The sequence below is a fragment of the Ceratotherium simum genome, chromosome 16 (assembly GCF_057802395.1).
Source record: "Ceratotherium simum simum isolate JZ-2026a chromosome 16, ASM5780239v1, whole genome shotgun sequence".
Lineage (NCBI taxonomy): Eukaryota > Metazoa > Chordata > Mammalia > Perissodactyla > Rhinocerotidae > Ceratotherium > Ceratotherium simum.
The window spans coordinates 13,143,973-13,159,540 of NC_141915.1; the positions used below are offsets into that span (position 1 = coordinate 13,143,973).

The 15,568-nt window shown below is 40.2% G+C and overlaps 1 protein-coding gene across 7 annotated transcripts in view; it reads right to left on the minus strand.

Moving 5' to 3' along the window:
* Positions 1 to 15,568, minus strand: part of KIAA0753 (KIAA0753 ortholog) — a 54,856-nt gene that overhangs the window by 17,657 nt on the left and 21,631 nt on the right. For all 7 annotated transcript variants that reach the window (XR_015554652.1, XM_087440597.1, XM_087440601.1 and 4 more), the window contains 6 exons: positions 8,878 to 9,110; positions 6,785 to 6,951; positions 5,137 to 5,256; positions 3,960 to 4,049; positions 3,631 to 3,720; positions 36 to 114 (listed from right to left, as the gene is read on the minus strand). Coding sequence is in view for 6 of the 7 variants with exons in the window: in XM_087440597.1 (XP_087296723.1) it covers positions 36 to 114; positions 3,631 to 3,720; positions 3,960 to 4,049; positions 5,137 to 5,256; positions 6,785 to 6,951; positions 8,878 to 9,110 (779 nt within the window). In the remaining variant the exon portion in view is untranslated. The remainder of the gene's footprint in view (positions 1 to 35; positions 115 to 3,630; positions 3,721 to 3,959; positions 4,050 to 5,136; positions 5,257 to 6,784; positions 6,952 to 8,877; positions 9,111 to 15,568) is intronic.

Consider the following 15,568-nt stretch of genomic DNA (forward strand, 5'->3'; position numbering starts at 1 on the left):
TCCAAAAGGCAAGCAAATGAGATGAACTAGATTACCTGGGCCTTGACCAGGAGAGGCTTCAAACGCTCCAGAACTGCCTTCTCTACCTTGTCTGCTAACTGGGTGGCAGAAACACTATTCAGAAATAAAACTGAAAATTAAAATCAAAAACAAGAAAATATCCTACTTTGCACATTTATTTACCACTCCAGGTGAAGGGAAATCAAACGATTATAAAAATCACAGTGCTTCTCTAATTTTAATGCCCATACAAGTCCCTGGGGATCTGTTAAAATGCAGACTCTGATTCAGTTGGTCTGAGTGAGGCCTGAGATTCTGTTTTTCCAACAAGCTCCCAAGCGATGCAACACTGCTGGTCCTGGACCCCACTTTGAGGACAAGGGTTTAGATAACATCTGAAGAAGTAGGTTAGGCTCTGAGTACATTTTAAAAGAATAATGGCTGCCTTTAAACAACTAAAGAGGATGGAAGACTGAACAAATGACACCCATTTTGTTCCCTCCCCAAACCCCACAATAATAGAGTTAGGTATAAACTCACAAAGACAAGGGAAAAAAATGGTGCTGGAAAACAGAAGGACAAAAGTGATAACTAACTTACCTGACCTGAGAAAACTGAATTCTAGGCTAGCAACGGGAAGAACTGAGAACCCACACAATTTGCACTGCTGACTTAAACAGGCACAGCACTGGCAGTACTACTACGTAGATCTAGGCCTGCAGGGGGTGAGCTGGAGGGGGTGGCTTATGTATAGAAGATAAGAGTCAAATGATGTTTGAGAAGTTAGATCCCTGGGTCCCTTCCCTACTTCACACAACTGCGACTCTGAGAGAAGTCTGGTTGCTCACTCCCTGGAGGTGTCTCTTGACTAAGGGATGCCAATCACAGGTAAGCTGTAGGTACCCTACTGAAAAGAGGGGATTGTGCATGCATGCAGAATGCCGAGTGATAAGACTCACAGCCCTCCTCCCCAACCCAGCTCCTAGGACACTGGCATCCGGATGCTTAACCTCCAGACAGAAGATCAAAAGATTCTTCTCTGGACAGTCTGAACCACCCCACAGGAAAGACCTAAAGACCACTCTGAGGGTCCTTAGCAAACAGTCTACCCAGATGACCCTAAAGTTCAAGTTCAATAATCCTTTCATCAGATGGTGCTAGGATATCTGGCTAGGATAGCCAGATATCCATAAGGAAAACAATGAACCTTGATCAGTATCGCATCTTATACATAGAAATTAATTCAAAATGGATCACAGATATAAAAATAAAAGCTAAGACCATAAAGCATTTAGAAGAAAACACAGAAGAATATCTTTTAGACCTTAGCATTGGCAATGATTTCTAAGACAGTTCACAAAAAAAAGACTAACTGTAAAGTAAAAAATTGATAAACTGGTCTTAATCAAAATTTAAAACTTCCAGTCATCAAAAGACACTATTAAGGGGCCGGCCCAGTGGCGCAGCGGTTAAGTGTGCGCACTCCGCTTCAGCAGCCAGGGGTTCGTAGGTTCGGATCCCGGGCGTGCACTGATGCACTGCTGCTCAGGCCATGCTGTGGCGGTGTCCCATATAAAGTAGAGGAGGATGGGCATGGATGTTAGCCCAGGGCCAGTCTTCCTCAGCAAAAAGAGGACGATTGGCAACGGATGTTAGCTCAGGGCTGATCTTCCTCACACACACACAAAAAAGACACTATTAAGAAGATATACAGAAAAGCCACAGTATTGGGAGAAAATATTTGCTGCACATATATCTGACAAGGGTTCAAATCCAGAAAAAATAAAAAAACTCTTAAAAATCAGTAATTTAAAATAAAAGAATAAAAAATGGGCAAAAGACTTAGACACTTCACAATAAGACTAGAAAAGGTGCCCATCATAACTAGATTTCAAGGAAATGCAAATTAAAACCATAACGAGATACCACCACTCTCACCAGAATGGCTAAAATTTAAAAGACAAACAGACAATACCAAATGTTAGCAAGGATGTGGAACCACTAGAAAGGAACTCCCATACTAACTAAAAACACGAACAAACCAAACGTTAATCCATAGGAGAATGGATAAATAGACTGTGGGATATTCACAGAATGGATACTACTCAGCAATAAAATGGAACACGCTGTACTTTATAGGCAGCCCACTGTCCCCCTGCCCAGGTTTCTTCCAGAAGTCCACTGTACCTCGCTCACTTCCAGGTGCCCCAAATGTGGTTAAGCCTTACATCTGCAAAGACTCACTCACGACCTTGCCCACCGACTTCCTGGGACGGGTGCCTACTATCTGGAAGCGCAGGTCAGATTATGAGCCAGACTCTGTTCAGCCTACTTTCCCCTGGGAATCTTCATCTAATACCAGCAGCGCTGCCCTTTCCTTGTTGAGCTAGGTTTGTGCTTGCTTCCCAGTTTTCAAAATTCAACAATATACTGTTAGCGATACACACATAGGTGACAGATTTATGAATAAAGGTAATGACGAGATTAACACAGGACTCGGGACAGTGGTTACTTAGCTCTGGGGGGAAAGGAGGGGATGCAACTGAGGAGGGACACACAGGGCGTTTTCAGAGTGGGGGTGAGATCTACTCCTTGGTTTGGGGGGTGCACGGGTGTTTGTTTTGTAATATTTTGGACTGTACATATGCATTTAGTATGTTCTTCTACGTGTATGATTTTTTTTTAAATAAAAAAACAATCAGATAAATGGGGTACAGAGAATTACGCTTTTGCTATTTGACCCAAAGTGGGTAGGAGTCACATGGAATCCATTTCCAGTACAATCTAAGGTCACAGCTTCTAAAGCTAGAAATAACCGAGGAATGGACCACCTCAGATGGTGGTGACCATCCCATCCCAGAGGCTGTGTACCAATATGCTGGACAGTTATTCGTGGAGATAGTCCAGAGGGGCTGGAAGCATTAGTCGGGGGAAAAGATCCTTCAATCCTAAGATTCTGTGATTGTATAACTTGAAATCTTAATTATAGACAAAAAAATCTCAGCCCTCTAGGGAATGAACTTTCTATCATGATTGGTGACAGAACGCACAGCTGTTTCAATGAGAATTCTGTTCATTTGACTTCGGGGTGAATTATCATCAGAGCTCGAAAAATGAGCCAAACTGCAGCAATAGCAGCATCAACTAAATCTTCTCACAAACTTCTTCATGCCTATAGTTAAGTGGCAACAACACTCCTAAGCGACAAATGGAAAAAGGCAACCTCATTAGAACACCTTAGGCTGCATTCAAGTTGACGTGTGAAGCAAAGTATCTATACACTCACTCACATGAGCAGAACGTGCACATCAACCTCCTACCTGGCCAAGAGAAAAGCACCTTGGAGGGCAGCACAGACACACACAAGTAAGACTCTGATCTTTCAAGACAGAACTTCCCCCAAATTGTACATGTTTTTTCAGTTATCAATCAAACCCCATATGAAAGAAATATTTGCTAGCAAAAGTACTATATAAAATACATGTAGGCGTGCAGGTATTCATTCATTCACTCATTCACTCATTCATTCATTTAGTGAGGTTAGGCTTAAATGGTCCAGGTTGGTAAAACAATCTAGATCAATTAGAATAGGCAAGCATTCACTATTCTTCCTCAGAAGCAAACACATACCTCAATTTTTGAAGTCTATCCATTTCTTCAGTTTTGAGTTCATTCAATTCCTTTGTTCTTCTGGAAGTTTCAGCATCAAGCCAATCGAGCCTAGAGGATAGTACAAAATTGTCACCCCAACTCTCCTCAAAGCAGCCAGGACTCCCTTGGGGTCCAATCTTGGCTCCACTGTAGGCTTCTCAGGTGACCTCAAAGTCTTCTAAGTAGGCAGATAGCCAATAAACACAAGTAGTGTGACTATACCTCTAAACAATCTCAATTAGCTCTTCAAACAGCTAGATGAGGTAGAATAGGCTTGCTCTTGCTCTACCTCAGAAACAGATATTTACCTCTGTTTTTGCATTTTGTCCATTTCTTTGGCTTTTAATTCTTCTAGTTCCTTCAATCTGTTGGAAGTTTCAGCATCAAGCCAAGCGAGTCTAGCAGAGAGTATAAAAGAGTCAGACCGATTGTGCCTCAACCTGCAGGGTGTCATTACCACAGAAACAGACCAGGAGTCAGCATTCCCCAGACCCCAATCCTGGCTCCATTAAAGACTCAGTAGGTAAGACAACCTCTCTGTACCCATAAAGCTCTCCACGCCATGTTCCATGTCAAAAGACATATTTATGTGCACAAGCACTCCCAGTTAGTGTGTAGGGAAACAAAAAACTGCCCACGAATATTCTCCAGGAAACTAGCCATCACTGTATTTAGGATTTCTGGTTCAACTATAAAGTAAAGCTGTTGCTGTATCTTCAAGTTTAGACAAAGAAATGAATACCCAGGAGAGCCATAAAGGCATAGTGAATTCAAATAAAAACAGAAAGGAAAAGCCAACTCTGAACAACTTTATCATATGTGGAAGGGCTCTGACTTTTTCAGTTTAGGACATGTGAATATTATCCAGTTATTTAACGGCCCACTTTCATTTTTGCTTTCCCATAATTGCAAGAACAACTTCAGCCAAACAATGCACAGCGACCTGTGTTCACTGCTCTCTTCTCATAGGATGTTCTCACCTCATCACCCCCTATTTAAAGCCTACTCTTCAAGTCCTAAATTATGTTCCATCTCCCTCCATGAAGCCCAGATTTCTGCAGCAAGACGTACCCCGTCCCCTTCTAAACTCTCTCAGTACTTAACCCTTTAGTTCCTAGGGTACACACCATGTTCTAGCTTAAATTATAATTAATGACATGTCCTCCCTACTGACTGTAAATAAGCAGGGGCTGGGATTCTGTCTTTTCTGTCCTTGTTTTAAAAAGTCTCCATAGAGCTGACAACCGTACCATACACAAAACAAGCAATTGGTAGACAACCGACACACGTAATCTTTGAATGAATAAAATAAGAAATATTGGAGGAGTTCCCTCGTCTAAGCTGCATAGTTTGACAGAAAAGCTTAGTAATTTACATTTTAAATAACCAACTTTATATATAGGAAAGAGAAGAAAGAGTTCACTGTAGAATCTACGTGAAAGGGACTCTCTAATTTTCAAAGATTTGAAAAATACCAGCACAAACCTAGCTGCTTCATGCTCAACAGCACCTCTCAATTGACTTTCCTCTTGAGTATCTTCTTGCTGGAGAGACTGTTCTTTTGCAGCACCTTTGGGGCTCGATTTCACCTTTCGCCATGCAGCGCTGCAAAAAATGGAAAAGTATACCTTTGTAATCATTCACTTCACATCCAATGACTCATCAAAAGGTGCCAGCTCAGAGAAGACAAGAGCATTAAATCAACAGTGATCTACAGCATGGGGCTCTGCATGTGAAGAAGAGTGAGATCCTCCAGGATTCAGGCTCACTGTCAAAGGAGAGAAGTTCCCCTTCACTTCACAAAAGAATCACTATTTTAAATGAAAAAACAATCATCAGTTACGGAATAATGGGCGAACTTCAACAAAACCCTGTTATAATATACAGATTTGGGTCACTAATTGCATTCCATATTATAAAGCAACATTGTACCTTTATAAGGCCTAACAGCACTATGAACCTAGAAGCCTTATCTGCTTCCCTCCCCCACCCACCACACACACACTCTAGAAGACAGTCTGCTGAATGTTTGGTTTGCAATATAAACTTCAACCAATTGATGTTTTTATGAGCTTATCAAGTGAATTCACATCTCTATACCAACACATATATAAAAATACAGAATTTAGAGCAGAGAAACAAAAACAAAAAAGCACATTTTGAAATCAGAAGAGCTGATTTTAGTCCCAGCTCTGCTATATAAGCAAGACATTAAATTCTCTATTGTTTCTTCAACTTTAAAGTGAGGGCTGATGGATGAGCATAACCACTCATTCAGAATCATTGACAGTCTGAAGGGGAATCCATTCCCGTTCTCACCCTGTCTTCTGCCAGCCTCCCAAAAGGTGGACCCCTCTTCTCACTCGTTCTCTCCCCACATTACTGCTTTCTGCTGCCTTCTTTCTACTGTCCTATCTCCTGGTCCTTTCCATTGTGCTTTCAAGAACCACTGTCCCGTGGTCAAGAAGCTCCCCTTTATCTTTAACCAATTCCCCAAAGACTATTTCCACCTCACTGGACCCTGCTGCCCTGGAGGACAATCCCTTCTTGCTGCTCTGTGGAATGGTGGCTCCTCCTTCTCCAGGTGCTGTGACTGAGGGTGACACGACAGTCATGTCAGCATTATCCTAACTGTCCCCTGAAGTCAGGACAGTGTCTATGAAATGTGTATGGTTCTATAACTCATAATTATCTTGACTTGGAATTAGAAATATTTTTAAATATTCATTCATTCAGCAAAGATTTACCTAATGCCTAAGATTTACTAAGTACCAGGCACTGTGCTAAACACTGAACATTTGGATATAAGAAAGGCACAGCTCTTGGCCTCAAGTAACCAGAGTCTACTGGGTGAAGAGGCAAGTGAAGGGAAGCCCACGACCCTCCACACAGTGACACACGTCCCCAGGGTGTTGGGGTGGCCCATGGAAGGCTACTCTACCCACAGTCAGGCAGGAAAAAGGAACCAACAGGCTTCTAGACAAAAACTTCTCATGCATTACTCACCCAAATAAGTTTCTTCTTAATGGGAACTAAGGCTGCTGCTTTATTTGCACTAAAGCAATAGATCACCTTCGATCTGGGGAGGAAAAATAAAATCACATAGCCAAATGTTCCATGAACTTTTACATACCATTTGGGAGATGCCGGTGGGGAGGTGGGGTTTGGAGGTATCCAAGGAGCCCTGTGGTCTTTCACAGGCTGTTGGTTCATTTTTAATCTCGATGAGACTGTTGTCCGTTGCAACCTGCTTTTGCTGTGAGATTGGGTTGGTCTATTTTTTTCAGTTTTGTGGAGCCCCTTTAAGAGATAAATATGAATTATAAAGCTAAACGGATATCAAAGAAACAGGTTTTAACCTCTGGCTTACTGAAGCTTCAAGTGTCTCTATGCTATTCACGCACCCACTCAGCAAAAACCTAAGCGGAAAGCGCTGTGGTAGAAATTTGAGGGAGGGTATAAATTACACTGAAACAACCCTGATGGGGGAGAAGGGGAAGGAGGTGTAAAACTGGAATCCCTGGCTTTGCCATATAAACTATACATAAAATATATTATATTTATTTTTATCTTCTTCCTAATTAAACAAACCAAAAAAAAGAGGGAGGGGCCGGCCCGTGGCTTAGCAGGTTAAGTGTGTGCACTCTGCTACTGGCGGCCCAGGTTTGGATCCTGAGTGCGCACCAACCCACCACTTGTCGGGCTACGCTGAGGCCACGTCCCACATACAGCAACTAGCAGGATGTGCAACTATAACATACAACTATCTACTGGGGCTTTGGGGAGAAAAAGGAGAAAAAAAGGAGGAGTGGCAATAGATGTTAGCTCATGGCCGGTCTTCCTCAGCAAAAAGAGGAGGATTGGCATGGATGTTAGCTCAGGGCTGATCTTCCTCACAAAAAAAAAAAAAAAAAAAAGAGGGAAACTGTAAAACATTCTTGGTTAAAATACTTAAACTCTCTGAGTTTTAGGTTTCTCATCTGTAAAATGGCAGAAAATTTCTTCACAAGTTTCTAGAAGATTAAATGGGCTAACATAGGAGGAGTATGATGATGAAGGTAGAAAGGCATATGCCATCTAAATAGAATGCATCAGGCTATTTTAAAACACTACAGAGAATGAGACTATCTCTGGAGAAGAGCACCAAGCTGAATTCGTACAGGCTCAATTCTGACTTCCCAATGGCCCCCCATAAGAGTTTGTTTGGAAAGGAATAAAAACTTGATCCTAATCCATGATCTATTAGCAACTGGTAATAACTGCTCAATATCCTTTTTCTGGGGTCACCAGACAATATAGAGGTTTGCTACAGAAGCCTCTGACAGCACCATCAGATGGCAGTAACTACATTAACGGTATTTAGTTAGGAGGTGGTTTTCTGGTCAGTTCTCCACTGGTAGGCCCTTAAGTTAAATTTTAAATAGAAGCTTAAAATATAATGTAGTTTCAAGCAGGCTGGCTCCCAAAGCCATATTAGAAAATACTCATCCTAGGATGCCTTTTAATATTGAGTGATTATTATTTATCAGTATTTATCTTTAGCAGCAACCAAATCTTAATCCCCTCAAATTTCACACTTTCAAATCAGAAGCAGAAAAAAACCGAATTTTAAAATAGCCTGCCTGACGGGGCCGGCCCGGTGGCTTAGTGCTTAAGTGCGAGCGCTCCGCTACTGGCGGCCCGAGTTCGGATCCCGGGCGTGCACTGACGCACCGCTTCTCCGGCCATGCTGAGCCCGAGTCCCACATACAGCAACTAGAAGGATGTGCAACTATGGCATACAACTATCTACTGGGGCTTTGGGGGAAAAAAAAAAAAGGAGGAGGATTGGCAATAGATGTTAGCTCAGAGCCGGTCTTCCTCAGCAAAAAGAGGAGGATTAGCACGGATGTTAGCTCAGGGCTGATCTCCCTCACAAAAAAAAACAAAAAAACAAAAAAACAAAAACAAAAACAGCCTGCCTGATTAGGACCTTGGTACCAAATTAGTTAGGACCTTACCAAAAGGGGACAAGAAAGAACGCCCTGTCCTACTAACATATTAAAATCTGTTATTTTTTGTTAAAAAATAAAAACAACTTGGAGCCAAGCTAAGTCAGCTTACTTTAGATAGATGGGCTCAAGGGCTCTGGCATTCAAATCCTGGCTCCACCACTTACTAGCCTGTGTGACCTTGGACAACATAAGATTAACACAAATGGGCCCAAAGAAAGAAGTGATTTCATACTTGCTGTAGTCTTGTCGGCACCAGAGTATCGTTCTTCCTAGCAGGCACATCCTCAGTCACAGGCTTCTTTTTGACTGCTCTTGTTTTTGCCGGGGCTAATGCCTCTTCTTTGAAGCTTGCGTTTTGGTCTAGAATAGATGGAGCTTCTTCTGGAAGTATATCCGCATCTAATACATCAAGCTCATTCTCCAACCTCTGGGTCACTGGAAGCTCTCTATCACGTTGATACTTATCTATATGGAAATTTCAGAAGGACAAACTGGGGAAATGCTCTTCAAACCAAGTGGTGAGAACGATTACCTACAGACAGATAAGCTTCACGTATCTGTCCAAGCCCTGCTAAAAACAGAGGTGCCCTGTTCCAAAGCTGTTCCTCATCCTACGACTGCCACTGCGGCTCCACAAGCAGAAACCTGAGTGTCGTGGCTGACTCCCTGGCCCCCACCTCCCACATTTACTCACTCCCCTGCTCCCTTTGATCCTAATTCTAAAACATCTCTTGCACCTCTCTCTGCCCTTCCCTCCCTTCTGCCACCACCCAAGGTCAGGCTTGCAATATCATGACTGTGATAATAGCATCTCCTAACTGACCCCTTATCTTCAATCATACCTTTAGCTGGTTACAAAAACTGTTTTTATAAAATGTAAATATTTAAATGTCACTTCTCAAAACCTTTGATGGCTCCTAATTTGATACAAAATAAAGTCTGAACTCCATACATGACATTCAACCTGCAACAGGAAGGAAAATAAAACTATTTTTATTTGAAGGTGGGATAATGTTTTCTATATAGAAAATCCAAAAGAATCTTCAGACAAACAATTACAACTAAGAAGAGAGTTCAGCAAGGTTTCTGGATAAAAGTAAAATATACAAAAATCAATACCACTCCCACATATCAAAATAACTAATTAGAGAAAACATAAGAGAAAAAAATATCCCACTAACACTGGCAACAAACACTTCACGGCACTCAGGAAGAAATCTAACAAAAGATGTACAAGGCTTTTACAGAAAAAATTCAAAGGTATTTTTAAAGGACATGAAAGAAGATCTGAGTAAATTGCTTTCATGAACGAAAAGAATACTGTAAAGATGTCAGTTCTCCCCAAAGTAATCTATAATTTCAAATGCAAATTCAATTAAAATCCCAACAGATTTTTTTTTGTGGATCTAAACAAGCAGATTCTGAAATTCTTATGAAGAGTAAGATCCCAAGATAGCCCAAATAATTCTGAAGAAGAACAACAAAGTGAGGAGTGGGGCGGGGGTGGAGTCTTATTCCACCAGAGATACAGGCTCCGTGATAAAGCTGTAATAATCAGGGCAGTGTGGGAGTGAGGCAGGAACAGGCAGAAACCAGCAAAGCAGGACGGAGATGACAAAGGCGGCATGACAAATCAGTGAGCGTGAACTGGACTGTTCCATAAATCGTGCTGGGACTGTGAGCATCCATAGGTAACAAAATAAAACAGGATCCCTGCCTCACACTGAACAACACTTAAATTCTAAAGAGAATGAAGATCTAAATGGGAAAGGAGAACTTCAAAGCTTTTAGAAGAAAATATAAGAGAATTTATGACATCAGGGCAGAAAAGGCTTTCTTAAACTCAAACATAATATTAATGCATTTAAATTTAATTACAGTGAACTACAACTTCTTTTGACAAAAAGACACCATAAAGTCAACAGACAAGCCAGAGTCTGGAAGTAGATATCTGTAATGCATATAATTCATAGGATTAATACCCAGAATATGTAAAGAAATGTCTATAAATCTATAAGAAAAATAAACAATCCAACAGAGAAATAGACATAGGATAGAAACTGACAATTTAGAGAGAAAATGTGACTGTCAATGAAAACATGAAAAGATCACAGCAACCAGAAAAATCCAAATTAAAACAATGAGGTATCACTTCACATCCATCAGATTGGGGGAGAAATTTTAATACGACAATACCAAGCATAAAGAACCAAGGATGTGGAAACCAAGTACTCTCACAAGCTCCTAGTGCGGGAGTCAACTGGCCTCACTTCCCGGAAGAGCACCTTGACGGCTCTAGCGAAGCTGAAGACCTGCCCACTCGGCAACCCAGCAGTTTCACTCCCAGGTACACACTCAGCCTAGAGGGACTCTCACGCGTGCACAGGGGAAGACATGAGCACGGATACTCACTTCATGGTTTATAGGAGCAAAAACTGGAAATAACCCAAACGTCCATCAATGAGAACTGAAAATAAACTACGGTATATTCACACAAGGGAAACCTATACAGCAATTAAATTAGTAAATTAGAATTCACATATCAATATGAACAAGTCTTACAAACATAAGTGGGGTTTGGAAAAGCAAACTGCACAAGGATGCATACTGTAGGATAATCATTTACATGAAATGTATAGCATATGAAACAATGTACAGTGAAACAGTGACCCAGAGGTTGCTTATGGATAGATACACAAGCAGTAGAAGTATAAAAACAGAAGAGGTCCATATTACAACAACAACAAGAGTAACCTCTGGTGAGGGAGGGAGGGGGATCGATGGGGAGAGAAATGTAAAAGGGACTTCAGCTGTACCTGTCATATTTTATTTCTAAAAAAACTTCTGAAACAAATAAAGCAAAAATGTTAAAATCTGTTAAATCTGGGTAGTGGATACACAGGTGTTAATTATTTTCGATCTTTTTCTGTATGTTTTAAATATTTCACAATGAAAGGAAAACTACACTTGGACTATAACAGCAGTTGGTCAAGGGCCAGATTCCCCTGCATCCCTTCTTTAATCTGGTAGTTTTCAGGGTTACAGAGGTCACATAGCAAGGAAGTATAAACTGGAAGGAAAGGATACTAAGACTAAATCGTTGGTCTATAATTTATTTATTAACCCCCAAGTTCACATATAGCAAAGCAACTCTGACCTCTAGGGCCTGATGCCTTTTTGGTTATGATTTACATAAATCAACATGTAAATACAGTACAAGTTCCAGGGGCATCTGAGTTTGAGGACATTGTTGGTAGTGGGGAGGGACACCATCCTTACATCTGACAAGCTATACTAATGCAATCAACCACTGCAAGAATACTTCAGAAGCCCCTAAAGAACTGCACCAACCAACAAATATATAAATCACAAGAGCAAATCAGCCTCATACATATATCCCAACTGAAAAGGGCAGAGAGGGTTGTCTATCCAAGTGGCTCCCTATGACTTTTTGGGGGTGAGTAGTAGGGAAGAGGAGAACTTAGGAAGTCAGAATGGAGGAATTTGGTAGAGTGATATCTAAAACAGAAACAGAAAATGTAACCTTCTGAAATCCAGATCACAAGGACAAGAAGAAAAACACAAATAAAAAAAGTAAAAATAAGAGAGCTACCACATCCTTCCCCACAAGCAAACGTATTAAATTTGCAAAGTGCTAACAATGACCAGACCTCAATGTGTAGTAACGACGATTATTATCATCTCTTACATCTGCACAACACTTTTTCAGTTTATAACATCATTCACATTTGAGCCTCACCAGACACACAGAGCAGGCAGGACGATTACTACAATTTTTCAGATGAGGAAATGACGGTTCAGTGTTTTACTCGAGGTCACAGGGAGAGTAAGTGGCAGAGCCACATCTTCTGACTTTCGGTCCAGGGCTAGGCCCATTCATTCTGCCCTGTCAGGGACTATGCAGCTGTTCCACATAAATATATTTTCCAGATACCGAACCTTACTTGCTTCCTTATGACTACACAGCTTTATTATTTTAAAAATTGACAAAACTCATTTTTTAATGGCTACCAAAGATTTTTTTCCTCAGTTAGAATATGCCTCACATAATCTAACCTTTTCTTAATAACTTGAGGTTATTATGAACTAAAAACAACATCTTACATCTTTATAGCACTTAGTAATTATCTAATTTGCTACTTACAACAACTAAGTCAGTCAGATAGGATAAGGGCTATTATCCCCATTTAACAGATGAAAAAATTAAGGTTCAGAGAGATTAAGTCATCTACCCAGGGTCACAAAATGGCAGAGGTGAGACTAGAAGTGGGGTCTTTTTGGTCTACATTTTTCCCCTGATGGTCTGACTTTCTGCTTTCCCACATTTGTTCCTATGGTGAGTTTTAGCTTAGCAGATTTTCCAACTTCTCTCTCTGAAGCTTGTCCTAATTTTCTAACTCATTTAGGAAACACATCTCTGTGTATAGGCCTGGAAAATTCTCCACATTTCCTCCAGAGTTTCATAAGTGAGCCCCCAACACCTAGAACTCAAGTTACTGTGATTTGCTGCTTAGAAGGCTTTTCTTATTCCATTACACTTCTTCATAGAGTCTCTCACGGAAGAGCCTATGTGCCAGACACTGGGCTAGTCACAGAGGATATGACAGCAAACAGACATGACACTTGTCCTGAAGGGAAAGGCTGGCAAAAGCAGACTCTGGTTAAAAGGAAGATACTATATTAGTTCTACCTGCCTACAAGTGAAGGGAAGAGAATATCACATTATAGTGAATAACTATCGAATAGTAACTGAGTAAATTAGGTTTTGTTACATTCATGTTAGAGGTGGCGCATTAAGCTATGAAGGTTCCACAGAATTAGTGGTAGACTGAGAAATAAATCAAATGAAAACCACACTGATGCATAACTTTCAAATCAGTAGAGCAAACAAAATGAAACAAGAAAAACTTGATCAACAACAAAGGGAAAAAAACCCCGCGGCAAATGGAAACCATAAAGTAAAGTACAAAGAAGTTCAAATGTGTCACTAATCTCAATAAATGTAAGCAGATTAAATATAGAGATCTCCAACAGTTAAAAACACCAACAGTATGGGCCGGCCCAGTGGCGCAAGTGGTGAAGTGGGCGCATTCTGCTGCGGCGGCCTGGGGTTCACAGGTTTGGATCCCGGGCACGCACTGACGCACCACTTGTCAAGCCATGCTGTGGTGGCCTCCCGTATATAGTGGAGGAAGATGGGCATGGATGTTAGCCCAGGGCCAGTCTTCCTCAGCAAAAAGAGGAGGATTGCCAGATGTTAGCTCAGGGCCGATCTTCCTCACAAAAAAAAAAAAAAACCACACCAATAGTAAAGTACTTACAAGACATACTCTTAAAAAAGAACAGCAAAGAAAGATTGAACATAGAGGGACGGAAAATGTTATTCTAGGTAAATAACAAACAAGTTAGGTAGATGAGACAATATTAATATCAGGTAAAACAGAATTTAAAGTGAATGACATTAAAAAAGACAAAGAGATATTTAATAATAACATATAAAATCCATCAAAGAGATTTAAGTTAGTAACTCTTAGGCCTCTAACAGCACAACTCCAAAATATACAAAATAAAAATGAACAGAAATACAGTGAGAAATTAAGACAGTCTCAAGCATCACAAGAGATTTTAACACACCTTTATATCAGTCATCTACAGACCAAGTAAATAAAACCAGAAAACTATAGAAGAAAAAGAAATAAAAGGAATAAAAATTGGACAGGAGAAAATAAACCAATGGTTATTCATAGATGATATGATTATATACATAGCGAAACACAAATAAGCTACAGATAAATTATTAGAAACAAATTAGCTTAGCAAGTTGCTGGGTACAAGATCAATACATAAAATCAACTGTCTATACATAATCAGCAATATACATTAGAAATTAAATTTTTAAAAAGACATCATTTATAAGAGCACTGAAAATAGAATACCAAGGAATAAATCTAATGGAAGATGAACAAAATCCTACACACACACACACACACACACACACACAAACTATAAATGACTGAGAGTAAAGACAATCTAAATAAATGGAGGAGGTTTTTGTGTTTTTCTGTTTGTGGAATGGGAAATTCAACATTGTAAAGATATCAATTTCTCATCAAAATTCCAATAGCTTGTTTTTTGTTGTTGCTGTTGTTCTGGGGGGGTGGGAGGCTGATGGAAATTGACAAATTCTGATTCTAAAACTTCTGTGGAAATACCAAGAGCCAAGATTAGCTAAGACGTTCTAGAAGATGAACAGGTGGCAAAAGCTGTTCTACTGGATATCAAGACTTAGAATAATTAAGATAGTGTACACTAGCAAAAGAACCAACAATTAGATCAATGAAAAAGAACAGACGGCCCAGAAATTGTCCCACACATATGTGGACACTTAATTTACAGCACAAGTGCCACTGTATGCCCCTTTGGGGAAAGAATAATCTTTTCAACAAATAACGCTAGCTCAATTGGATATCTATCTGGAAGAAAATGCAACTTTTCTAGGAAATAACATAGGAAAATGTCTTCTTAACTTTGGCATAGGGAAAAGCTTCTTAAACAGGATACAAAAACTATACAGAAAAGACTGCTACATTGGACTACAGTGAAATTAAGAATGCTGTTCATCAAAAGACACCACTGCAACATTTAAAAGCAAGCCACATCTTATTTCTAAGAAGATATTTACAACACAGATAACTGAGAAAGGGTTCATATGCAGAATAAGCCTATAAAGAACTCCTACAAATCAATAAAAGAGAAAGGAAGGAAGGAAGAGAAAAAGAAAAAGTGAAAGAGAGACAGAGAGAGAAAGAGAGGGAGGAGGAGCGGGCAAGAGACTTAACCTAGCACTTCACAAAAGAAGATATGTAAATGGCCCATAAATATAGGAAAGAGTACTCACATCA